At 43.2% G+C, this 27,924-nt stretch overlaps 1 protein-coding gene across 2 annotated transcripts; it reads right to left on the bottom strand.

Moving 5' to 3' along the window:
* Positions 1 to 375: 375 nt before the first annotated feature.
* zc3h18 (zinc finger CCCH-type containing 18) lies at positions 376 to 27,924 on the bottom strand. Of its 2 annotated transcripts, none has more exons than XM_079345629.1 (20): positions 27,689 to 27,924; positions 25,956 to 26,926; positions 24,042 to 24,126; positions 23,115 to 23,263; positions 22,823 to 22,918; positions 20,544 to 20,686; positions 20,420 to 20,449; positions 19,741 to 19,855; positions 18,605 to 18,876; positions 14,473 to 14,655; positions 13,410 to 13,535; positions 11,971 to 12,063; positions 11,036 to 11,314; positions 7,612 to 7,728; positions 7,394 to 7,402; positions 7,046 to 7,251; positions 6,624 to 6,838; positions 4,290 to 4,389; positions 2,077 to 2,173; positions 376 to 603 (listed from the first exon to the last, which is right to left on the bottom strand). In XM_079345629.1, the coding sequence occupies exons 2-20, from the start codon at positions 26,913 to 26,915 to the stop codon at positions 381 to 383; spliced, it is 3,498 nt and encodes a 1,165-aa protein (XP_079201755.1). In that variant the 5' UTR covers positions 26,916 to 26,926; positions 27,689 to 27,924; the 3' UTR covers positions 376 to 380. The 2 variants fall into 2 exon arrangements, with proteins under 2 accessions (XP_079201755.1, XP_079201756.1); XM_079345630.1 differs by having other exon boundaries at positions 4,290 to 4,386.

The following is a 27,924-nucleotide window of genomic DNA, read 5'->3' as shown; positions in this document are numbered from 1 at the left end:
TTCTGCTTCAGTCATGTCGACATGCCATTCCTGAGACATCCCTCCCTGACCACATGCCAAATGTTTCCTCCTGTTGCTCATTGATCGGTAAACTGCAGCTGAGACATTCGGAGACTTTGAATGGGATCGAGAAAACGAGCAAATGGGAGTGAGAGACTCTCTTGAATGGAGCTGAGTCGAACCTCAAGCAAAGGATGGATGTTGAGTGGCCTTTTCCTGCTCTCTTACACAACAGCCTCTCTACATGAACCACACCACATTTTAATACAACCACTGAAGGCCGGAGAAAAGTCATCCCATGACCCTCGTTGTTTCTCCGCCTCGCAGGGCCTCACTCAGGCAGGCTGACAGACGACGTGGGCTTTTGTTTGTTTGTTTGTTTATTTGGAGGGGATCTTTGCACGTTTTCGAGCGATAGCATCCTCCACGGCCTTCAGCTGCTTCAGCAGCTCCTCGCGGCGGGACAGTGTGTTGCTGGGTTTGTTGGAGCCTGAACCAGAGCCTGAGCCAGCAACTGGAGCAGAGCCTGCAGCGGCCGGCTTGACAAATGGCAACACTGGACCTTTCCCAGAAGACTTTGAGGGTGGAGAGAGAGGTCGTTTTCTAAAGGAAGAGGAGCAAAGGTTGTATTCATGTCAGTTAGGACAAACTATCTATCTATCTATCTATCTATCTATCTATCTATCTATCTATCTATCTATCTATCTATCTATCTATCTATCGTGTGAAGAATTATGAGGAAAATAGGCTGCAACATAACAAAATGTGGAAAAAGTGAAGCGCTGTGAATACTTTGCGGATGCACTCAGTATTTACAGGATGTAAATGTTGTCCTGAACACACTAACATGTTGTTAGCATGTGTCAGATAAACAGAGAAAAACCCCAGACAACTCAAAGAAGTCATTCTTTCCTTCCCGTTCATTACGTCTCACAGATTGTCTAACAAGTTCCCCAAACTCACATTTTTCATTGACTCAACATGATGCCACTCATTATAAATGCAATCAGCCAATTCAGACACTTCCCTGTTCACAAATTACAACTGATTTACTCAAGTTTACTTTTTGACTGATGACGAGTTCAAGACGCTGATGTTCCCTCATTGAGGAAATCTAAAGTCTAAAATTAAGAGCTCAGTCGATGCATCATCAATGTGTTGGATTATGTGTCACTATGTCGTAAAATAATGACATCGTTTGGTTGTGATACGTTTCCACCTCTTTAACGGTCTGCTGCGTGGATTTAGAGACAGAGGGTAGGTTATGTGATTTCCTGTATCTGGGGTTCACACCTTTTCTCCCGTCCCTCCTCTTGAACATTTATACAAGATATACAGGTTGATTTCTCACCAGTGTTCTACAAACACCTTCTTCACATCTCTTAAAGGAATACGCTCGCGGCGACTTTCTCTTGTTAGCGCGACTCAAATAGATCTTCTCTGCCTGCGCTGCAGACGTCTTTCCAACCAAATATATAAATGAAAGTAAATTGAACTTTTGGTGAAATCAGATACAGGGAGTCGTGTTTTCGGAATCAGCTTCAAACTCTGATTGTTACGAGTGTTTGGATTACTGTGGAACGGGAAATAAAAAAGCAGACTTTAGCAACACACAAGTGCGTCATTTGTTCTCGTCGGGGGGAACTTGTGATGTGGACCCTGACCTGTTTTTTTTTTTTTTTAACCAGCATCCTGAAATCATTTCGTCAAAGGTTTTATAAGGAGAAAAACTGAACCATAAAACAACCTGAATGGAAAGATTTGTATCACATTCAGTTTTTTTTAAATGTGAATGAACATAAATATGAACAAATTCAGATCAGAGAATCAGTCAACCTGTGAATCAGTCGGTTAACGTGCTCGCTGAAATCTGATGTAAGCAGAGATGATGTCATATTTGTGTGTTTCCACTGGTTCCTTATTTTGGCTTGTAAGTGTAAGCATGTTCATGCGTGTGCGGTCCTGAATTAAAAACAGCCCTAGGTGTGAAGTAAATGGGATTTCCCCCCCCCCCCCCCTCAACTTTTATGATGCATGATAAAATATACAACAGTCAATAGTTCATGCTGAACCAACCTGTCTCCAGGTGGAGGCATCGGTCTGGGGCCTTGGCCTCTGGGGCGATCCATTCGAGGGGGAAGCATGGGTCGACCAGGAATCCTCTTATCACGGCCTGAGAGGCAAAGAAAAACACAAACATTCAAGATCAAGATGTTGAGGATGTCAGGACTGAATTAACCTTTTACTGAAGTCCGGCTGAAAACATTGGTGTTAAAACTCGGCTGAGTCGTCTCTCGTCACAGCTGTTCAGTGTTTTCATAAAATGTCTCAACTTCCACATTGGGGGATCAGAAAGGGGATGTGGGTTTGTCGGAGAGGTTCATTAACAGAAGGGACGCTTTCATAAGGTTCCTGAACTTTTCAAACCACAGCAGCTCTGTTTCTTGTTCTTGTGGTGTCAAATGCTGATCAGGCAAGTTCTGCTGACGCAATTCAACAAATATTCTATTCAGCCCGGGAAAAAAAGAAAAGAGGATGTTTAAAGCAGAAATGTAACTTGTTGTGGCTTCTAATGTAGGATTATCTGACCTGTCACTCACTCGGGGCAGCTGTCAGGTTATGTGGAGGCGTACTTTTAAGTGTAATCAGAGTTAAAACAGCATTTACTGCAGCTTTCACAACCATGACATACGAATAGGTGGGAGTTTTTATCTTGTGGGCGACCTTATTAAATGTCATCATCTTTCCTTGTTTCATGGATTCTCTCTGAATGGCCTGCATTCTGAGCGCACCATAAATAAAGGTGATTTGCCTACATTTAAAGTATGGCATGTGGGCATGTTGTTAAATTAAAAAGTGATTTCATCAAACCAAGGAAAGTTGGTGTTTGAGTTTGGAGGAGGAAAACATGAAGCAGATGAGTAATGTTGAAAAAACAGAAATAAAATTGACGCTGGCTTGAAGTCGGAGGTGTCAAACACCACGAGACGTTTGGAGTGGTGACATTTTAAAAATATATATTTATGAGATTTTGATCTTAGAATAAATATGTTAAATAAACATTTTCACTGAGTTGTACATAAACTGAATATCAATGTAAAATTGATTAAAAAAAATAAATTAAAATGAATATAAGTCATTTAAAATGAATAGTAAATGATCGTCTATACAGCTAGTTCACTTTTCGGGCACCCAGAGGTGAAAGAGTTCTGCTGATCACTTCTACATACTGAAAACAGTTGTTGCACTGTAATCAGCAGCTCTCACCAGACTGTAAAGATGTCATTATAACTGAACATTTCATTTTCATCTAAAAACAAGATCCTGCTCAGGCTGTCACACAGAGGTCTGCTGGAATAATTCCTTGAATTCCTCACAGTGAAGGCACAGATTCAGGACTGCCAGGCTCAGATTAGTCGTTTTACTCAGTTTACTTAACCGAGTTAAAGAATGTGAAGTCCGCACGGAGCTGATCAGACTGCAGGGCGCAGCGCTGAAGGAAAAGTTCCAAACGTTTGATGATATCATAACGCTCTCTGTATTCTGTTATTACTGATCCCAGGTCAGGTAAAATAATCTGGGTCAAGGTTTCACCTTCAACTACAATATCAACAAATGTATAAGAAACGTTTAAAACCAACTTTTAATTATTGTTGTTTTCTTCTGTATTTGGGTTCACTTCATTATTTCCACGTGCCAACATACAGTTTGTGTTTTCAATCTGTAACCTGCAGTCTTATAAACTCATTTTAAGTGAATACCTGAAGTACATTCTTTGATCATATGACGCAAGGGTAGCATAATAATTCACTTAAACAATCATACAGCAGTCTATATATATATATATATATATATATATATATATATGCCTAATAAGAGAAGAGCTGAGTTAAAGGGATGTCAGCCAAATGAGTCCGGCCCACTGGAGGTGGGAATGATTGACTTCCCTGATATGAGTTGAAAGCAGACCCACAGTTACAGTTTATTATTAACTACCTCCTTCTATAATAATAAAACTTTAAACATTGACACATATTTTCCTACCGAGGATCTGACGGGTTAATCAAAGATCCATTCATTCTAAATCCAACAACCTCCAGACCTCCACATTAATCAAGTGGATTATTTACCAAATAAAGGGAGTGTGATGTGTGACGTGTCTGACCAACATGACGCTGTGAGAGGGAACGTACATGTGTACGTGTGTGTGAGTGAGTGAGTGAGTGAGTGAGTGAGTGAGTGAGTGAGTGAGTGAGTGAGTGAGTGAGTGTGCGTGCGCGGTGTCTCACCTCGGTCCGGAGACATCGCCATTCTCTTGCTGAGGGGGGAGCCCGGCCTGTCTTTGTCAGAGGGCAGGTACCTTTTGCGGTTGCCCTTATCTCCTTGCTGCTGTAAAGAGTGCAAACACATGAACGAGTCAACAAGGCAGTGAGGTCAACTTCTAAGTGCTTCCACTTTAGTTACGAGGTGGGAAACCGCACGCAATCCCATCTGTGAAGGCTCACAGCGCGCGTCACATTAATGAGGACTTTAGTTAAGAACCCTCTCCCACTGACCTGCGGACCAAAGGTTTGAAGCCCGCTGCTGTCTGTGTTAATGTGAGCAGGGACAGAATGTAACTGCATTTTAATGCGCGAGTGGAAAGAAATTCATTTCAAGCATGCGCCTGCAGTCACACTGGAGACTGTCCCAGCAGACCGCTCTGCCATACATCGACTGTCTTTCCATGCAGGCGACACCTGTCAAAAGCTCCACCATCACTCGGCCTTTGCCTTTCTCCTTTGATTTGATACGAGCCTACATGTGGCCGCGGCTCACTGTGACAGTGAGGAGAAACTGGCCATCACTAACATGCAATGTCGGAGGGAAAAGGGTTTGAAGAGTTTGACTTATTATGCATCTCATTTTCATCTGATCTGTTGTTATCTGCACATATATTATATTATGTTATGTGCACATATTTCTCTCAGTTACATACATTTGCACATTATTTGACAACCTCTCTGTACTGTCTTGCACTGGTTTTTCCTTCTTTTTTTTTTACGAGAGCTGCTACTTTGTAATGTCGCCGTGCTCTGAAAGAGGAACAATGACAATGAAGGAATTCTGATTCTGACATTCCTCCACGTTTCAAATAGCTTGTGAAGTTCATGTGATGTGGGCGTGGTTTCCATGTTGACAGCTTACATCCATTAAAGAAATTTGAGTCCACACACATTGTTGTTTTCAGACATAGACCCCGGTAACCAGGATCCTGTTTGTGGATTTCTGCTCTAATTTCAACACAATAATCCCGGCGCTGCTCCAGGACAAGCTCTCTCAGCTGAACGTGCCTGTGGATCACAGACTTCCTGTCGGACAGGAAGACAGCAGCTGAAGCTGGGGAAGAATGTCTCTTCTCCCCTGCACACTAACAGCTGCACCCCCCCCCCCTTGAACTCATCTCTGGTGGGGTTGAGTCTGCCGACAGGTTGGAGCCTGACCATCTACTGACAACAAACTAGAGCTTCATGCTATGAAGACAGTGGAGATGGTCATGGACCTCCCCCATCCCCCCCCACTATCCGTGACTTCACGGTGTCTTTTGGCTTAATGTGGACCACCATCGCCCAGGAGCTCAAGTGGGAGCTGAACATCACCTCCCCCATCAAGGAAGGACAGCAGAGGAGATGTACTTCCTGCGGCAGATGAAGAAGTTCAACCTGCTAAAGACCATGATGGTGCACTTCTACTTCTACACTGCCATCATGGAGTCCATCCTCTCCTCCTATCACAGTCTGACACGTGTCATCCGCTCTGCAGAGAAGGTGATTGGCTGTAATCTACCATCTCTCCACGACCTGTTCACCTCCAGGACCCTGAGGCGTGCGAGACTCTCCCCTTCTGTTGGGAGGCTGCGCTCCATCAGGACCAAAAACCTCTCACCACATGAACATGATAGAGATAGATAGATAGATAGATACTTTATTGATCCCGAGGGAAATTCAAGTATCAACATGTTTCTTCCCCTCAGCTGTCAGCCTCATGAACAATGTCCCTCCCTCCTCCAACATAACACGGACTCTCATCAGCCCCACAGTCACAAAACCTCACAGTAACGTGATGGCTGAAACCGTTTTCTTACATGCACTCTATTGCACCTTTTGTACATTTTATGTGTGTGTTTTTTTTATTTTTATTCTGATTCTGACGTTAGCCGACAAGCGAAACAAACAACTTCATTACTGAGCAGCGTGCTGCCGTTTCAAACAGACAAGCCTCCTTTCTGAAGGATTATATCTGGGGAAAGTTTTGAGAAAAGATAAACTTTTTTTTTACCTCCACGTCTGTTTTGCTTTGTTTAAGATTGTATTTTTTATTTTGTCAGAATCATAGACGTTGAATATTCTCCACCAAGAACAAGTGCTGTTCCTTTATGTTTATTCTGAACAGATGTGAAGGGAAGGGTATTGGGGGTATTGTGAGTGCTTGTGTCTGCGTGTGCGAATACATGTCTGGGTGCCTGTGCAGATGGATGCAAAAGCATTAAGCTGAAAAAGTAATCCTTCTCTAAGCTCGAAGCTGGAACTACTGTTAAACGTAGGCGACAGACAGCTTTGGTTTCTGGGCTTTGTGAGAGTCACCTTGTTGAGGAGGGTGAGTTTGATGTCTTTGTGGGATCCTGAACCTCCATAGTTGCCTGGGGGTCCCATGGCACCAGGCGGGGGATGTATAGGGTAGCCCCCCCTGCTTCCCGGTCCTGATCTAGGCATTGGGTTGCCCCCTCTTGGTGGGCCTCCAGACGGGTCAATCTTCCTGCGGTCTTCCCGGAAAGGTTCCTCTTTCTTTGGCGGCCGCTCTACATCGAGGACGACAAACTGATTCGTTATATGGAGCATAAAACGTTCTTTAATCTTTTTAAAAGCCTGGAACATCAAAGAAACCATCTCAAAGGAAATCACTGATTTTAGCTGTTATTATGTGTAGGTTATTTAAGGCGGGGACATTTATGTTGTCCTTCAGTCTGTCTCTGTATCCGCACTGGATGGGCGAGACGTTCACTGACCCCTGGTTTTGTCTCTGGCGTGTGGAAGCCGCTCTCGAGGAGGCGCTCTCTCCTTCCTCGGTTGATTCGGCGGCGGCGAGCGGGAGCTGGCGGAGGACACGGGGCTCGCCAAGTCGGCGTACATGTCATCCGAGTCCGCGCTCCGCACAGAGCTGCTGCTGGACGACGCCGACGACACGGACGACACGCTGCTCACACTCAGAGACCTGCAGCGGGACACGAGAGGGAAGCTCAGCCAGACGTGACATTTAACACCTTCAACAGAATCTTTTTATTTGGACTTTGGCTCAAATGTGCGATATCAATTACAGCACATGCACACACACACATCAATGAGGACTAGCATACCTGGACTTCCTGGATGTTTCCAAAGCAGCAACGTCAAAGAAGGAGAGAAGAGCACATGAGTAATCTTCATTAGGATGTGTACGCAACATGTAGAGATCACATTTTGGAGCAGACGGACACATGACATGCAAAAATGTGCGGGAGAATAATAATCTTCATATAATGAGGTAAACCCGTGTTCGCTGTTATCTCTATAAAAGGGTCAGAGGAGCAGGTACCTGGACTTTCTGGATCCAGAGCGGGAGCGTGAGAGGGAGTTGGAGGAGGATCTGGATCTGGAGCTGGAACCTGAATAACTGCTGCCACTTCCACTAACACTCCCACTCACAGTTTGCCTGAAACACACGGTCAAAGACTCGTTTTAGTGACATCACTACTTTGTGATTCTACATGGAGAGGCCCAGGGAGCCCGGCAGAAACTGACCCGGTGTTTACACACCATATTATCGCTGTTTCTATTAAATGACCAACGAATCCAGGAATTTCCAAATCCTGGGATAAGAGCTCATTAAGGAGGATAAACAACACTACAGAAGCTAAAAACATCATTAAGTGACTTCGAAAATATGTCTAAAGGATGGCTGCCTGGATGACGCAGCATGGTGCAGTCCAAAGTAACGCTTCTTAGGTTAACTGATGAATCTTACAGTGGCCTGTTGGTGTGAATGTCTCTATATGTGTCAGCTCTGTGACTGACTGATGAACACGTCTGTCACACAGCTGGGATCAGCTCCAGACCCCCGCAACCCCAAACGGGAAAAGCAGTATATAACACTGATGGATGCTCAATTATAACTGCTACTAACATACAACACATATATTTTTCTTTCTTGTTCGTCCATTTGTTATTTCTATTTGTCTTCTCATTATTTATTTGCTCTGCTCAGCCGACTGCGTCATTGAGTCAGTCTGCAGCAGAGAAAACAGAACAACACTTCCTCATTCTCAAACACTGCTGGATGAGACGGGCTAAGCACACCTTTTCTTGGTTGGTGGATCATCAGCTTTTATTCACCTGACAGAACAGATGTGGTTACACTTGAATAATATTTTAAGGTATGGGGTCAAGGACTTGTGCAGCTCGACTTCAAAGGAATAATTAAAAAAAAAAAAAAAAAGTCTGTCAGATCAGGATGCACACGTAGCTGAGACGTCCCGTTTCTTTTCTCAAAGTTATAAAGACAACGTTCACGCTCAGTCTCTGCAGCTTTAGCCCTGAAACCCTGTTCCTAAAAATGATGTGAAACACAGAATGTGCAAAATATTGAAACCTTTCGTTAGTTAGATGCGTTCCTGTCTCACTTCGGAGAAATCTGCTTCAGACACAAGAGAACATTACATAAAGCTCACACAAACACAAAGGTCTGAATACATGGAACATAAACTTCCTAACAGCACGCAACTCACTTCCTGGTTTTAGGACTCAAAACTACACCAGTCTATTGCACATATACTCTGACATCATTCATTCTGTTGCACTGATTGTTATTGCACTCCTATTATTATATTGCATTTCCCTATACCATCGATTTGATTGCACCGTCTTTATGAATCTCTCATTCTCACACACTGGACTTAAAATGTCTTCTTTTTACTCGTCATATTTCAAATAAATAGAAGCTTTCAAACCTACATTTGACAGTTTCCTTACGGATATGGAGTTGATTTGTTTATTGTTATTTAACAGAACCAACCTCTGAACACGGACAGCTGCCGATGACAACAGATCGTCATCAGCTCATTCTGAACCTACAGATGGAAACATACAGTACGTAACTAAAGGCAGACATCCAGCACCAACATAATTAACTAACTCTTTTCTTCAACTGGTCCGAGTTTCTAGTGTCTTTATCTGACATGTCAAAGATGTGATGAATGTTACGCAGTAGTATCACTGACATGTCACACGCTATCATACAATCTCAGTGTAGATCTTTACAAACAGAAATACAAACTGGTTTTTCCTGGATAGTTTCAAGAGGCTGCCCACACACACCCACAAACTGAGAGGAAGACACTCTCACTGTGTTCCCCTGCTCTTTACCTGTTCCTCCTCTCTGCCTAGAACACAAACACAAGTGCTGCTTTTCCTCGAGCCTTTCCACCCACTCCCTGAAACTCGGTTTTTTCCCCCCGAAAAAGCACAGTTTCACATAATGCCACATGCAAATACGCACAAATAAACATGAAGGTGAGGAAACACTGATCTGCTTTTTCAGAACTAAATGTTTGTGGGTCTTCCACACAAGCCGTCCTAAACAAACTCCATGCAAATGCAAACTCTCTAAACACAACCACGCAGGGATTGTATGGTTTCCAGCTACATGCACAACATGACCCTGATGAATAAAATCCTGGAAGCTTTTCTTAAACTCATGCTGTGCAACGTCACCTTAAAAAGACATCATGACTAAGAATCCATTGCAGAGTGAAAAAAATAAAATAATAAAATACGAGAAAATAATGACACACATCTGTGGCAGGAGTCCATTACTACAACTACTTAACTGAAACTGTATCTTTACTTAAGGAATTCCCGACTGATTTATTGGCTGATTTATCACAGCAGGAGATTTTAAAATATATTTGCTGGCCTTTATTTACGAGGTAGTTTTATAGGTTTTATCCACCAGTCAAAAAGCATTTCATTGCATCAAACGAGCAGTTCTCTTTAAACCAGCAGTGTGTGCTTTATGGATTACCTCAAACATTATTGGTTCACGTGCGCAGTTACTTTCCTTTCGAATGACCATCTTGTGGTTGATTACTACATTAGAGGGATCAATAAATGTGTAAGTCAATCTTTCTCGAGAGATAAAAACAACAGATCTGAGATATCAGCGGATTTCCTTCCCCGTATCTATGAGGGACTGCAGATGTAAACGAGCTCTGAGCTAAATCTGGTGCAATACATCAAATGGCAACATTTATGTTTAATATTGCACATGGTCCCTTTACAAATAAAAGTTGATAATAATAATATCGATATTGACCTCAAAAATCTCATCGGTCGGGCTCTAGTTCAAACATCAGAGTGCACGAAAAGTTTGTTTTTGGAAATGAAATACACAACTTTCAGTATATTGTAACTATTATTCACTCAGAGTATTACATAATAAACTTATTAGCAGAGGTTCTGTGCTTTAAAAACATTATACAAGTGTCTAAGTTTGGTTGAAATGGTCAATAACTTCAAATTAGTCGTAAGAACAGTGTGAAAAAAAATCCTTTTTGTGATTTTGCCATAAAAAAAAAAAAATCGTGATATGATATTTTTCCCGTATCGCTCACCTCTAATGTCTGGATAAATATATCAACCTGGATTAGGTTTTTTTCTCCGACCCTAATCTAAACCCCACCACGTCCTTCAGGTTAGAAGATAATGCAAGACTTCAGCTTTTGGCTGCAGGTGAACTGTAAAGTCTCAACCAATTTCAGAGATTTAGAAAATCCATTTAAAAATGGCCATTTAAAGTTTCTCCTGATGGTTCCTTTTAACCATTTCAGAAAGAAGCCAATACAAACCTGAGTTTGAGCAAACCTTTCTTTTCCTGATTCTTATCAGAAACCAAATGTGTCGTAGCCCCTGAGCAATATGATGTCATGTGCAGTACATGAAGACCTCAAAGACGAGACACCAACCTCCGGGGAGGACGCTGCTGCCGGTCTCTCCGTCTGTCTTCCCTCGGGTTGGGAGGTTTTCCAGGTTCCCGTGGAGGCAGGGGTCTCCCTGCTCCGCCCCCGCCCGCCACACCCCCTGCACCTCCAGGCTCCCGAGGATTGATGGGAGGCTTCCCTCCTTCTGGCGGGGGTTTAGAAGGCCTGCCTTGTGGCCCACCAGGAGGAGGAGGGCTGGGAGCTTTCTTCATGGGAGCTCTGTCTCGGCGAGGAGGGGGATTGGCCCCCGGCTTTGGCTGCATGCTTGAAGGGAAAAGAGCAAAATGTGAAAACACTGACAACGCCATGTAATGTTTCAACTTGTCATAATGACATGTGAAGCCCTAATTATGGGGAACATATTCAGAGTCATTAAGAGTTATCTGGACAGAATTAACACAAGAAGTTTTATATTTTCTTTCATGAGATCAGATGAAACTTCACAAGAGTTATGAAGGGGAGAAGAACTCTCCTTGTTGTACTTCTGCTTTAAATGAGCCGTACTAAGATAAGCTCAGAGTTCATGTGCAACAACTTCCAAACCTGCGTATCAACAAGCAGTAATCAAGACAGAATAAGGTCACCAGTATGCTATTTATTAACACGCTAATAACCAACCAATCAATAGTTGGTAAATATGGTGACCTCGATCTAAAGCGTTCCCAAAAATGTTCCATGCTTCATATGAAGATGAATGGATTGACTGAAAAAAGAAAGTGTCAGAACAGTGATCTGTGTCTTGCATCCTTTCAAGGTGAAGCAGGCCTTCACCAGTCTGGGGAGTAATTGAATTGAACAAATCCCTGTGAGTGAGCCAATAATGAATGCTGCAGGCTTTATGATCAAAATGATCCAGATGATCCAATAATCAAGATAACCCCTGAAGCTGAAGTGAAGACGGAGGTGGATGAAGTATTTACCCTTTAGCCAGCAGAGGGGGAGGGTCTGGTTTGTTCTTAGCCGCCCGTGGAGCTGCAGGACTCGGTGAAGGAGACGTGGAAAAAGAGCGAGACCTATAATACAGTCATGAGAGTCACATTTCAGAAGTGTGGTGGACAGAACTTCTGGGTCAGCAAAGTATCTTGATAAATAAATACAAGACGAAACAAAGGCTGGTCACTGGGACAGAAAACAAGAAAAGAAAAAAAGAAGATATTCAATTTAAAACACACATCTTCACTGTCATGTCATGTTCATTCTGCCGTTATGTTTCTGACTTCCACAAATAATCAGTCTTCAGTCACTTAATTACAGCCAACCACTTCATCTACACAGCTCATAAATCAAAGGAACAATAGAACCACACACGAGATGGAAAAGGAAACCAAAGCCTATTCTGAGGGCTGGATTCCAAAGCACACGGGAAATTTAAAATATGCCGATCTAATTTGTATGAATTTTATCATGGCCTCTCATCAAGTGACTCAGTAGTCAGCAGATTGTGTCCGAGGTCATCTCCTTGCACTCCTGGATCAGGGCATCAGAGAGCTCCTGGACAGTCTCTGAGAATTTCATCCCCAGTACCTATTAGCATTCAGGGCACCAGTGGCTTTGACATGGAGGTCGATGCAACCCTCCAATAATCCGCCTCGGCAGACCATCACGGATCTTCTGCCAAACTGGTCATGCTGGAGGATTTTACAGGCAGCCTAATGTCACTAAGACATCTCCAGTGTCTTTCAATCCTCTCACATGTGTTGAGAGTGAACCTGCTCTCACCTGTGAAGAGGAGAGGCTGTCTATAATGGACCTGCTAATAAATGGAGCTCCCTGGTGATGGAAGCACAGGTCATGGGGGCGTTATGCCACCTTCATGGAGGAGTCGCTCTCTTCTCTTCGTGTAACTCCTGCATTCTCCTCCATGCTCTTGAGACTGTCCTGCAGGAGCTGGACTAACTGTGCAACCTGATTGGGCAGCAGGTTCTGCGTGGTGTTATCGTGTAGCAGAACACAAATCAGGCAGGAAGAACGAGAAGAGATCAATGATATGTGAACACCAGATACAAAACCCTTCCCTTTAGGGGGGGCGGGGATTGTCTTGCATTTTCCTCTACCATTCCACCTGTTGTCTCTTTCACTTTCACTAAAGCAGGTGAAGCGCAGTCCCAGTTAACTGTGCTTCCTAAACGGACAGATTGATATTGCTGAATTTAACTGACGTGGCGTTTTACTGTTATCCAGTGTTCCTTTGATTTTGTTTTACTTTAACTGTTTGAATGCTGTAAATGTCCTTTTTATGTCGACTTCCTGCATGTGCTTGAAATCTTATTTCATTTCTTCAAACAGTGAGATCCCGGAGTTGAGGACCTGCTGAGGTGCTGTATAAAGGAGGTGGAGTGAGATGAGTACACTAGAATACCTCGAGCGGCTGCCGCTGAAAGAGCTGCGTTGGGAGGAGTGGCTGGAGTAGGAGCTGAATGAGGAGGAGCGGCTGCGGGAACGAGAGGAGCCAGAGCCTGTGTAGGATGAAGAGCGAGAAGAAGACCTGCAGCACAAACACAATGATTCATGTAGTTAGGATTAACACTTGTCAAACACAGTCTTTTTGCAAGAGCTTTAAGTCATTCAGAAACATGAAAACAATGAAGCGCCTCAAGCTGTGCTGCTCTTTCAGGACCTTCTCTTTCAGCTTTGTGGTGTGTGCACTCCTACTAGCTACAGTACGATAGTGAAGCTCTCAGCCTGCTTTTGTGTCACTGTCAAGCTGCATGACTTTCAAGTCGTTCAATCTAAAGAGCGTCCCAAAAGTTTAGTTTTACTTTCAATGCATGAGGGAGAAAAAAAAGATGAAAAAAAAAAAGAAAAGAAAAAAAAGTAGCGTAGCCAGGTCTGTGTCGCTCTGTATCCCAGCACAGCACACAGTGAACAGGGAGGAATTTTCTACTGCATCAACCTCGTGTACAGTGTGATGGGGGCGGCTGCACCCCCGGTAATGACTGCACGTGTCAGCATTTTATAAGCATAAATTGATCGCACGTGTTTTAGACGCAGCCAACGTTTTAGATTTAAACAAAAAAATACAAAAAAACCCCTAAAAAAACCAGAAGTGCTAAAGTTTGCCTATCGATGTATTGCAAAGGCTTCTTGTTTGTACTTCGTACTAGCAAAAAGCTAGCATGAAGCTAGCGCGCAGCAAGGACAAACAGTTCTGCGCTGTCTATGAGGCAAACTGTAATTAAAAGCATTTAAAAAAAATTAACACATTTCTTTTAATTAATTAATTATCGTTATTAACGCGTTAAAGTCCAACCCCTAGTTTTTATGCTGATTGGTGTGCTTGCATGCAGCACAGCAGACAGCGCCTGGTGCTGAAGCAAAGCACGTTCACAAGCTCAAGTTCATTTGACTATTTCAACACTTGAAGCCTTGTTACCCAGTCGTCAGACAAGCCTCACTGAACGAAGGACAGAAGCAGATCCTACCTGGAGGAGTTTGAAAGAGAGACGGAGGAGCCGGAAGGCCGATGTCGCCTGCGTCCTCTCGGCGGAGAACCCATTCCCGGTCGTCTCCTTGGTGATTTGGACCGACGCCATGGATCCTTCCACTCATCTGGTCGCCTCATGACTGGAATCATATCCTTCTTAGAGGGAGGCTCCATCGGCCTGCTGACAAATTATAAAAAACAGGATCAACGGTCTGTTAGAGAGGAGTGTAAAAGTTAAAACTTTTTTTACTTTTTCAATTCTGAAAAAAGCAGAGAGGAACAAGACGCACACGAACAGTTACTGTTCTCTCAAACCATCTGAGCTGTTGTTTCTCTTCTCCCTACTGAGTTTTCACCGGTCAAGTTCATTCTTCTGACATGTCTCATACTGCGTGTTTTGTCATTAACAACTCATCATTCAGCATTTCTTACTTCAGTGAAACTGTTTTTCAATTATCAAAACTTGTGGTTGTTAAATGTGATCTAAATATTAAAATGTAAATATTAGGTTCACTCTGATGTGATACACACACACACACACACACACACACACACTCTGAAATGTCTGGTGTGGCACTGAGTTGGTTTCCAGGCTTTTCCTTGCTGATAAACCACTGACAGTTGATAAAAGCTGATTTCCGATAATTGAAGAATTCAATAGCTTGTCGTCAGCATGTATTGACTTTACCCCATGAGGGAGGTCAATATGTATTCTTATGAACAAGACTCCAAGAAGTGAGTGTTTATCTTCAAGCGTGTCTCGACATGTTTGTGAGAGGAAATGAAGTGGATGAGTGGATATTCCCACAGTGAGAGGAACGGCCCGGGACTTGAGACGATACTTGAATGGGATTATTTGCAGACTGGTTTGGAGAACGTTTAGATTTGAATTCATAATAGAAACTTCCTTTGGACAATACGACACACACACACACACACACACAACAACGTGAGTGTATTTGTCTGTCTTTCTGCACAAGGATAGTGGTCTTCAAAGAACAGATTTTAAGGCATTTGCAGTGTTTTCATGCACACTGTGGCCTTTTCAATCTGTATTTCATCTTTCTAACCAGCAAGCATTTATCTGCTCTGACTTGCAAAACACTCTGTTCTCTGCAGTACAGTGTAAGGAACATGTATTCATTCACACACACACACACACACACAATAGATGAAGGCTAAAGGAACAACAAACTCCACAGGTGTGATGAAAGAGCAAACAGATGGCGTCATCACATTACACCTCAGGAGAGCTGAATCACAACACAGGGACTATTTTTAGCACTGGACATCCATTCCTATCAACAGAATTGTAATTTGAGGAAAAATGAAAAGAGGAAGTGAGGTAAGCATGATGTTTGCAGAGCGTCAATACATTTAATGAATCAGCCTTCAGGGAAAAGCCTGAGCGTTCCCCAGCCCCCCCCCCCCCCCTCCCTGACAGGAGGATACAAAGTGAAGTCAAGCCGTACGTCCCAGTTTGTTTCTAAATATAGATCAGACATAAAACATTTACTGTCTGACAGCGCTGCAGAAAGTCAACGAAGCAGTGAGCTGAGACTAAACAGGGTCCAAGCAAGGGGTATGACATTTATTAGCAGTGACGGCAGCCGTATCCTGTTGACATGTACTGAAATACTAAATGATCCTTTGACCCTAGAGTCATGTTTTTATCCTTTTTTGTGTATGTAAATAAAACATGTTGGTACGTTGTCACTTCATTGGAGGTCGCGGCTGAGTAATTCTGTTGCAGAGTTAAAGAAACAAAAACCTGTTTGGTAAGGTCACTATTCTTGAAAAGCCACGCTGCTCAGGGGAAGGAGCTGCACACGTCATCAACGTTTTTTGATAGGCACATATTCGTGGAGCTCGATCAAGTTTTCATGAAACAATTGATGGCTGTGGAACTGATGGAAATGTTCATGAAAAATGTTGACGGCAGACCTGTGTCAAATTTTCATTACAACATGTTGAAATGTTCACATAGGATTTGAATAACTTGAATAATTTGAATAACGCTTTAATTTGGTAATTAAACTCTTCGACAGACGTCAACGCATATTTCAAACACAAAGGACGTCGCCTGCTGCTGGAAATGTTACCTAAGAAGTGATTTGCAACACTCCTCATCACTGAACACAAAAAGCTAAGAACGAGTGTGACGCAGATCAGCACCATCCATCTCGGAGGCGAGTAGGAACAAGAACTTAACTTCCAATATTTCAAAACCGCAGACTTGAATGGGGAGAGGACAAAAGAAAAAGTTACTGCCGCCGAGCTAAAGGTCCTGACCGTCGTCAGCTTTGACTCACACGGAGGAAATGTTTCATCACATGATCTCATGGTAAAGAACGGATATGACAAACGATGACCTGCTCACACTTACTGACACATGCAGTGTGTTCACCTGTGACTTTTTTTTTGATGAAATTTATTTTCAGTTTTTTTCCAATAGACTGACACAGGTTATTTTTATGCATCTGCAGGAAGCTGCACTCTCCCCGGACAGAATTAAAAAAATCTGTCAGATATTAAGAGAACAAGGGGCTTCTCTTCCTTCCTTTATTTTCTAGCTAGAAATGTTTTGTTTGTCCGTGAGTTGATACGTTATAAAACATAATCCTTTTATCAATATCATCCCCAGACCTGTAACTCTGCCTCAGTCATTACTCATGGCCCAACCATACTTATTAACCATGTGTATTCTTCTATAGTACTCTGGGATTTCATAACAACACGCTAAAAAGCAAGAGGTCGGCAGTTAACAGGTATCGATACCAGCACTGCGAAGTTCTGCCCGGACATGGACTTATGCAACACGGTCGTGACCGAGTGTCCAAAGATCATCTTTGGATGTAGTGCTCAGCCGGAGAGGCATTAATAGAGATTAGTGACAGACAACGCCTGCTGCATGTTTGTCACCGACACTCCAACTCGTGTCACAACATGTCAGTGTGTACAGTGAAAGTGAATTGTGGCACAGCAGTCAGGTGTGCTTGCTTCAAGAAGTCAGTTTGTGACTAGTTTGGTGAATGTTTAGAGTTTAATCTGGAATAGAAACTTCTTTTGGACCCTACATTGCACACACGACACATCCTAATAACGAACAAACTCCACAGGTGTGATGCAAGAGCAGTCAGATTAACAACAACACTGGGACTATTTTTAGCTCTTGACATACCGGTAATCTATCTTGATATCAGCCTGGGTGCTGTCTGACAGAGCTGCAGAAAGACAAGGGAGTCGAGAAAAAGAGGATCTGTGGTGGAAGAACACCAACAATACTAGACTGCTTAGCCAAAGAAAACAAAGGTCGTGTTAAACAGTGATTTGTCTCACACAGCCTCCTCCTCGTGCGAGGGCTGCCGTCAGTGAAAGTGAATTGTTGCTCAGCCATCAAGGTTCACGCATATTTTTTTTTATTTTCCAAGTCTGAGCAAATCACAGTTTGCAGTCATCTGAGGGTGTAACGTTGACGATGTGCTCCACTATAGCAAATCTACCTGAGGCCTGTATGAACTGATAGCTCTCTTGCCTACAGTTCAAAATAGTTCAAAGAAGCTGCCTGAGGCCCATGGTAAGAGGAGCGGCTGTAAACACTCAAACTCTCCATCAAGCATAGATATTACTCGAGTATCTCTTCACACGGGCTTATTAGAAGGGGAAAGACGGGGTCGTTGTAGTGTGTGAATCTGTTTATACATGTGATCTGTTGCAATGCCGACATGTGATGCCATGAAAAACCTTGACAAGGGAGTTTTGTCCCTGTATGATCATTCCTCTTAACGGCGGTGTGGAACAGTGAGGCTCCATGAGCAAACCCTGGAGTCCAGCTTGGTTTCTAATAGTTTACGCGTGTTTCAGATCAAAGCAGGCTGCTTCATCAGGATGCACTGTTTCATGTAGCATCTGTGATGCTGCTGCCACAGTCGATCAGAAGCAGCTTATTGGTTCTATCTGCTTCGAGTATTTACCTGAAGGTATGATGACCAATCAGTAAAAAGTAGGATCATTTCCAAAAACGGATCCAAGTATTATCCGAAACATTAATGTCCGTGTTTGTTCCCGTCAGGTTGAGTGATTTACTGCCCTGGCTCTGGTTTGGTGTTTATGAGACATGCGTGACTTACTTTGGTGGCATGTTTAGAGGTGAGCGCGGTTTCATTTTCTCCTCTTCTTTCTTCTCCCTTGCCTCTCGAGGTGGACGCATCCTCGGCCTCTCCTTGTCCTCGCGTTTCATCCGGTCCCTCTCCCACTCCTCTTTCCGCCGGATCCTCTCCTTCTCGCGCTCGCGCTCCCTCTCTCGCTCCCTCTCTCTCTGTCGCCGCTCCCTCTCGCGGTGGTCTCGCTCCCTCTCTCGGTCCCGGTGCCGCTCCCGGGGGTCTCGCTCACGTTCGCGGTCCTGTTAAGATCGGTGTGGTCAGTTGTGTTGCAAGAAACGCCAAACATTGAGCAATTGACTTTGATGGAAACCGGCATATCTGCTCACTTGTCGGACAACGTGTTCGTCCTTCTCACTATACTTGCTGGCCTTTCTATCAGTGAGGGAACTCTGCAGAAGTGTGAGCGAGAATACATGAGGACATCATGGTATGTCTGTCTCATGCCTGGCACACACTAAGATCTCGTCTTCTGAGATAATCTTTGGACAGCTAGTCGGGCCTTTGCTGACTTTGGTAGGGCTTCAAAATCGGCCTGATTAGGTAGACAGACTGTCAAAAAATGAAGCTGGTTCCTGCGGCGCTGTGCGAGGGAGGCGTCTGTGATTCTTTCAAACATGAAACAATAATGAAATAACATTTCATCACGTTACTTGTTCTTCTTGTTTTTGCTAACCTACAACCTCTCTGCTTTACATTCTCGGCTTGCTGGATGATCATGGCTCTCTCTCTCTCTCTCTCCATGCGTACATTAAATTGCATGTCCACTAGAGGGAGACACTGTCACCAACATTTATTCCACAGCACTCTTTGTTATGCACACTTACTGTATCATATCATGTATATAAATTAAACGACACAGGTTCAAAACATGACCGCACCTCTTTTCAGCCTCTTTGTAATGTCTGTTATTATATCTTAGGGTCAAACAGATTTGTTTATTAGCCATGAATAAAACGTTGGGGAAAAAAAGTCTTTCCCATTATATAAGTGAATTAATTCTTGTCATGTGATTCATTCTCATATTTGAAGAAAATGTTTATCAAAGAGTCAGAAATAATAACAGAATGTACACACAGACATCTGTCTGATCAGTGGATACTCACAGGGTAAGGGTAGGGAAGAGGGGCTTCTGTGTACTGCACTCGGAAGTTTTCATACTGGCCCCCTCGCCACATGGCGTCCATTTCGTAGTCAAAGTATGGATCAGCATAAGGGTCACTTAAGAGGAAGACACGGTTCTTTGAAGAGTACATCACACACGGTAACTTACATTTCTATCGAGCAGACAAGCGTCAACACACCGCCGGAAAACATAACATGGTGAGCTCAACACATTTAATTGATATTGACTTTTTTTGTTTTCAGTTTGAAACACAAAAACAAAGCCAATGAACACGGCATTGATTTTGTAAAAAAAAAAAAAAATATATATATATATATATATATATATATATATATGTGGAAAATCCCTCCAAGTATTGCTGGATTACTGTGATCTACGGTAAGATGCATGTACCAACAAAAGTTGTGGATTCCTAAGAAGCGGTGCGGAAAACTGGTGACAGAGATGGTGAGCTATTTGAAAGTTTCTGTAAAAACAATTCTTCTGTTTGCGCAAATGAGGATCGACATTCTTACTGAATGAGGGAGGCATACGAGTGTCATTGTAATGATTCAGTATGTGAAGCGTGTTACTAGAGGATGCCTCTAGAGGGCACACAGGAGAGCTGTACCCACAGTTATCAGTAATGACACAGTCTCATAAAGGGTTATTTAACTTACCCATACCCAGGGTCCCTGAATTCCATTTCACTGAAAGAGAGAAACAGAGTGGTTTTAACGACCCAGTGTCTCGTGTGTTCTAGTTCCCACTGATGACGTTCGTGTTCATGGGAATAGCTCATACTCTCTGATGATGCGGTAGCTGCGTTCTCTAAAGAACTCGTTCTCTTTGTCAAATTCTCTCTCGTCCTCTCCGATGGTCACGTTGAAGCGCTTCTCCTCAAAGTCCGGCTCCTGCTCCTTACGGATTGTGGCCTTCTTCAGCACCTACGGGACACAGAATTACAAAGAGCCACTTAGTTTCAACTCTGGAATAACAGGAGGAGAAAACAGTGTCCAGAACATAGATGATTCACTGTGATTGTGTTAATAATAATAATAATAATAATAATTGCTTGTGACAACTTGACATGGAGAGGTTTCTGTTCAGCTGTCTGTGGATGCTGCACACAGATGACGATGGGTGCTGGTCAGACGTAAAAGGAGCAGAAGCACAGGCTGAGTCAGTGAGTTTTGAACTTAAGTCCATTACTCATGTGGAAGTGCAGTATTTCTGCTTGCTTCAGTTTTATGACCGTGACTTTCTCGACCTGCAAAATGGCCGTTTAGCTTGAGAACTAGCCAATAAGCTATTGATGGGACAAAAGAGTCTTTGTACATTAACGAGATGTGCAGGAGCAGCCAGCAGGACGTTCCCCTGAATCCCATCAGCTGCTGTTGTTCACAAAGTCACACTGAATATATTCTCTGACTTTCTTCAAGATATTAAACGTATTAATGACTTCTCTCCTCGATAATAACTTGAATTTTCCACGTGCAAACCTTTTACACATGTACTTCTTATTTAGAGAGAGATTTTCTTACATGCTCTCACACATTACTGTACATGACTTTATTTTATGATGGACTGCTCTTGGCGCAGCTCCAGCCTGTTTGTCTTCGTTTAGTGAGGTGGCTGTTAGTTATTAGATGATATGATGTGACGCTATTATAGAGCTATAGCCATCCGGTTTACACGCCGCCTACCAAATATGGCACTGTTGGTTGTGGAAACGCAAACAGGATCAGGCTTTATTGAGCGCTGTGTGGAAACGGGGCTTTAGTGGAGTCAGGGAGAGCTCGGGGTGATGGCCCATTCTCTTAGAAAAACAGACACTGCACTGTGACGTTAATAATCTGAGTCCTGTTATCAAATCAAGTGCCAATTTCCTTCCTTCCAGCCTCATAACCAACAATGTTTGAAGCAGCTGGCGTTTGAACGGACAGTAACTGTGGGCTGGGCTTCAGGAAACATGCAAAACTGCACTTGGGTAAAAGAACAGACAAAGAATGACCTAGAACATGAATCTTTCATCCTGCTACACCCACCAATGTTGGAAAAGTCCAAATGCAGACATTTATTCAAAAACATCACAAACAACATTATTACCTCATGAAAGTACATGCACTCAGTGTTACACACAGCTGTCTTCAGATTGATCCTTTTGCTTCCATCATCACTGCTGTACGTGTATCTGTATATGTTATCGACTACGTCTGCCTCTGCATGGTCCGAGCAAGGATCGGGGGCATGTACCAGTCGAGGTATGTGGTGGGAAATTTTTTTTTGGGCTATATCTGTCTGAGTAAGCTTGATTAAATCTGTTAAATGGATCCCTTTAAATCAGAAAATAACACTCAAAGTGTCTTATCTGGGGGACTCTTTAGTTTTGGGGAAAGGACCGCTCTCAGGCTGCTCGGGATCGGACACAGCTACAAGCTACTGAAACCCGAGCAAACCAAAAACATCTCCGAGTCAGAGTCACTTTTATTACTGTAATACTGCCTCATAAATTTTTTTAAAATACTGTAATATTAAGTACCACGCATGTAGACACTAGGTCTGAACATTTATTCAAACATGAAGGGCAAAGTTCACATTCCAACTATAATTTTCCATTCAAATTCAGAATGTAGTCTATGAGCACACCAGAGTGTCTTAAGAAGTTTGCAGTTTGATCCACCAGAGGGCGCCCTCAGTGTAATTTCAGCATTGCATGCACTATTGACCTCAGTAAATGAAGCCAGTGACGTGGTGAAAAGGGCGGTGGCAGGCAGAGATCAGCTTGCAAGCTTACATGAGGGAGACTCGCTTCTCTGCAGACGACAGCCCACCGACACATCGCAACAAACCCACAAACCGCGAAGCTCTGTGCGCTTTGAACGTAGTACTATTCAGAAGGTCGTGCAGTGAATCAAGAGAGAGATGCACTTGATCACAATCAAGTTTACGGACGTGTTTCAGGTTTAAATTTGTTCCAAAGTTACGGGTCAAAGTCTTCATTCACTTCAAGTTGATTCTTAACGTGACCGCACTGGTAGAAGCGAGACTTTGTCTCTAGAAGCGGCATTGGAAAGCTTTACCTCTTTGGCATGCCGTAACCCTCGTTCCCAGGCACTCTCTACAGGAGGCTCCACTGGAGGAGGGGGGGGAGGAAGCTCCTCTACCGCGGGTGCAGCCTAAAGCAGTGAAGATGTCAATTAAACTGCTGACAGCACAGATCCAGATGCATGGCATTATGTTCATTTATTGTATTTCTGATGTAGACGTTTTTAATCCGATAACAATATAACAGTCTATACACATGGTCCTTAAATAATAATAAATAAAAAAAACAGTGGTACAGGAAGGCGGCCCTGTGAGGGACAGACGTACCCAGGGGTTATTGGGGATGAGTGGGTGTGGTCCTCCTGGAGGCGCTCCGTTGGGTGAGAACGGGTCTGGCTTGCTGATGAGAGAATAGTTACCTTTGTCATTGACTCCAGGGTGGATGAACCGACAGTTCATACCCCATGTGCAATTTCCTGTAAAGGCACAAAAGGAAAGTGTGTTTTCAGTGTTCAATGTCAGGCAGCTGATGATGCCACAAGACTCAGTCAAAGTTTGACCTCATATTTAGAAGCAATAGTAAGTTATTAATTAAAACATGGAAGTTGGTGTTGTACCTGTATTGATTATTTTTTTACCCTAAACTGGAAATAAATTCCACAATGGTGAAGTAAAATCTTTTTTATACTGTATCCATTCAACTTCACTGAGGTGGAACAGATTGATGTACAACAGCTCCCCCTGCAGTACAACAGGCAGAAGACTAACTTTCCTCACACGCTGTTCAGAAGGGTGAAGAGGGACCAATAATGAGGAGATGCAGGTATAGTTTATTAATTCGGAGAGTTTGACGTTTGACAAATTTGTTCAAAGTCATATCACACCTTCTAAAGAAATCCAGTAACGTACAAGCTACAGCTTTCTTGGTGTTTGTTCTTGAATCTCGGCACAAATCAAAACCTGATTGATTTATTTGGTTTTGAGTCGAGGATTGCTTCAAAAAAAAAAAAAAAAAAAAAAGCAACAGGTGCTTGGTGTCATGCTCTTTGGGAAAACAGCAAAACAACTTCTAAAACTGATTGTGGTGGAAAACATGTCAGAAAACAATGTTCCAGTCGTTCCATCAAGTTATTATTTGATCCATTATTTTGACTGCAAACATTCAATCTGATATCTGCTTGAATGGAGCAGTACGCTGCGCTGTGCTGATAAATTCGTCCAGCCGCGTGCAGGTCCCTGTTCTTCACCACCTACCTTTTATGAAGAACCTGCAGATGGGACGGGGTCTTATCTTCCGGTCGGAGGGATCTTTGACTTCTCCCTCCTCCAGGTCGTCGTCCTGCACACACAAAGAAAATGTAGAAGTCATCACAGCCCTGGAGTTTGTTTTTTCATCGTTGTAATCACACACACAAAAAAAAAAGAAGGGCCTGAAAGAAGTGTACGCCGCTTCACAAGCGGAAGTAATGATAAAGAAAAGTGTAACAAACTCTGCCATATGTGCTTAAACACGTTTGTGCAGACGGGAAATTGGTGACCTGTGAGGCATGAATATAGGCTGGACTGTGTCTCTAAATTGGAGGTTTGATAGCCTGCCCTGCAGTCCACATGTCAGAGTGTCATTTGTGCAAGAGACTGAACTGAAGGCATCAACTTGACCTGTGTGAATGCATATGAACGGGTTAAGAAAGAACTGACAGGCTCTTTATATAGTAGTCCAGCCATCAGTGTATGAATGTGTGTGATACAGTCAATGTGTCATGTCGTGTAAAAGCACTTTTGGTGTTCACTTTAGTGAGTGAAAACTTGGGGGGGGAATAAATGAAATAAAAAGCAGCAGGCTTAGGTGTGTTTTATTTAAAATATTGCCAATCAACGGCTTGGGACAGGATCTAATGTCTTCACTGCAATTAATTCATCCATCGACGACGAGAACACAATAAAACCAAATTCCAGACACGAGATCACCTTCCAAACACATCCCACTGATGTGAGGGGTGGGTGGACAAACTGACTGGGATACTTTTGGTTATAACACATGCATTGAGGTGTTCACAGGGGGATTCTTTGGCGGGGTGTAAATACAGAACTAGTAGCACGGGGACAGGAAGAGAGCTCCCGCTTTAATGCAAAAAGAGGAAGTAGGAAGTGTACGATTATTCAAATCAATAAAGTCATCACTCTGACTCGGCTCCGAAATCATCAATCTGGTCGGTTGAACGAATTAATAATATTTTGAAGACTCTTAATCCAGGCTAAATGTTTCGTCTAAACCATCGTGCTGCTGCTCGGATGTAAACCAGCACAGTGGACGGATGGAATCGAGGGAACAGCGCAGATATAGTGATATGTAGGTTAAGAAAAAGTGGGCTGTTGGGAGTTTACGTTTGTGTTAAACCCACAGTGAAAGGAGTCGCAAGGAACATCTGTAGTATGCAGATCAGAAGTTGTTGACGTCTCGGCTTGTAAACTCCTGAATGCTTGATCAATTTGTAGACTTAATTATTTATGGAGAATCTAACCATAACAAACTGAATGAAAAATGGCTGACCCTTTATGCCTGGTTCACACGGCAGGAAAAATTGTTGTGTTGAATATCCCCGATTTGAGATCGGAGCGGTTCTGAAGTCCTTCCGATCAGACAGGAGCAGTTTTAACACACCACACACGGCAGGATTATTTTATGATGATCTTTAAGTCTGTCTTTAAGATTATCGGAAGGGGAGAATTTGGGTCAAAATCGGCCTAATTATCCTGCTGTGTGAACCAGCCTTAAGTCTTTTAGTTTGAGATATGATGCAGTTTATTTTAAGGGATTGAATGAACATGCAAGATGAGATGTGTGCCCTTTGCACATGCACAGGACCGTTTTATCAGCTCTAAAAACAAGTTTCATGTTTATTTGTAAATGAAAGGATCTCCCCCAAATAACTCATGTTGCATCAAGGAACCGATGTTATCCTTACATTGTTTATAAACAATACTCCTCATGAACCATCTCTTCTCTTCAGGCTTCTGTCATTATCAAGATGCTCTACCAACTTGGCAGCCCTATGCCATTTTATACTAGTTGATATGAAAGATTCGTGGGATCAGATTTTCCCCATACACCACACACGGCTCTTTGCTGATTGGCTTGAGACGACAGGCAATATGATGATCACTTACGTCAATCTCTCCTTCATCAATCTCTCCATCATCCTCCTCTTTCTTCTTGTCTCTGAAGGAATCTCTGCGTGCCCTCTCAGACCCTTTAGAGTCGTCTGTCCTCCTGAATTCCCCGTCTTTAGGAGATGGAGGGAGAATTTTTTTCCTCTCCTTCTTCTTATTGCTTTTGTCCTCACGCTCCTCCTCTTCTTCTCCCTCCCCTTTTGGGTCGTCCTCATCTTCCTCTTCCTCGTGACCAGGGATGCTGGGTTCTTCTGGGACCTCCTCGTCGTAATCCAGTTCATGCTCATCCAGCTCCCTGGAAACAGATGCTGAGTCATCCTTCATTACCCTTATCGCAAGAGCTCTCCTTCTCTTTTCTTCCTCAGCTCTTATCCTTTCGTCCTCCTCTTCCTCCTCTGCTTTGCTTTTGTCTTCATCATCATCACCCACTTCAGCGGACTCGCGCTCTGTCGACGTCTCCTTCTGGTAGTCCCTGTATCCGTCCTCTCCGTCTTCTTCAGCAATGAAGCGATTGCCCTGATCTGGCTCCGAGTCTGGAGACTGTGGGGTGTCAATCACTCCATCTTCCTGCTCGTCTTCATCCTTCTCCTCCTCCGCATCCCCCTGTGTACCATCCTCATCCCCCTCCATGAGCAGAATAGTCCCATCGTCTTGTCCCATCCCTTCTGTTTCTCCTGGGGGCTCCTCATCTTCCGGGTCGGAGACAAAGTCAGGGACAACCTCATCATCTTCCCTCTCCTCATCAAAGTCCAAACCTGCTCCTCGGCTTTCCGCTGCCTCATCATCGTAATCATCCTCAGCCAAAGCCTCATTGTCATCTTCATGGACTAGCTCACTGTCTGAGATTACCTGGTCCTCGTCTTCATCGTGAGAATCTAGCAGTTCATTGTCAGAAAGGCCCTTCTCGTCCTCCTCAGGGGACTGAGGCGACTGGGTAGGGCTTTCAGGAGTATCCATGAGAGAAAATCCTGTTAAATACACAAACAAAGAAGTATGTTAGAAAACAAAATCAACATCTCTAACTAGAAGTAATGTTAAAAAACAGATAGAATATGACTTAAGAACAGCAGCCTTCAATGAATCACAGGAAAACAAATTATTATTATTCCGAACTAGTACAATTAAGCAAAACATTATTGAAGATTTAAATACACGTGTTGACAGTACTGTAAATCAATGACAGATCACTGTACATGTTAGATCCAAAGAGATTTAAGATAATCTGAGAGATTTGTTTACTTTTTGGTTATTTTGTTGAAGACCAAACGATGCTTTTAGTACACTTTGTCTGATTTAACTGAATCACTGACAGCATCACGCTAGCTAATTATCTGTCAACAATACAGTACTCTTGACTATTTGCTATTCATTCACGTGGTATATGAATATCAAAACAACGTGCACATGCCTGATAATATTACAAGTTAGCACAAATATCACTTCTAACATGTTAGCTTTAGCCGCGCTAGTTTGCGTCAAGGCCCATCACTTAGCATCATGAAGAGAGCAGGCTAACTAATTAAACACCGTCTTCACCCTCCAAATCTGCATCAGCCGACACAAATAAACACACTGGTTAGCCTAACGAATTATTAAGTGACAATAGTGGCGTAGGCGCTGAGCTAACCATGCAGACTAACCAGCCTGTCTTTGAATCAACAATGCAGCCTGTCGAGCAGCTAAGCTAACAGCACAGCTACACTAACTAACTAACGCTTATTTTCATTTACCTCGTCGAGCCGGACCTCTTTACAGACGGCACTGCTGCGCTAAGAACTTAGATCTCCCGCGTGTGTTGGTTTTAACAGCCTACAATGAATAATAAACGATTTAGTTTAGCCGCTGTGGTGGAGAAAATAAAACATTGGGAACGGCACAGCAAGAGCAGCCATTACCCCCTACGTCATCAAAAGACGACATCCGAGGAGAAAAGGCCGCGCCGACCGAGATCACTTTACAGGGTCAC

The sequence above is a fragment of the Symphodus melops genome (genome assembly GCF_947650265.1).
Source record: "Symphodus melops genome assembly, chromosome: 6".
Lineage (NCBI taxonomy): Eukaryota > Metazoa > Chordata > Actinopteri > Labriformes > Labridae > Symphodus > Symphodus melops.
Note: the sequence above shows the minus strand (reverse complement) of the source record. Positions and strands in the feature narration are given on the sequence as shown.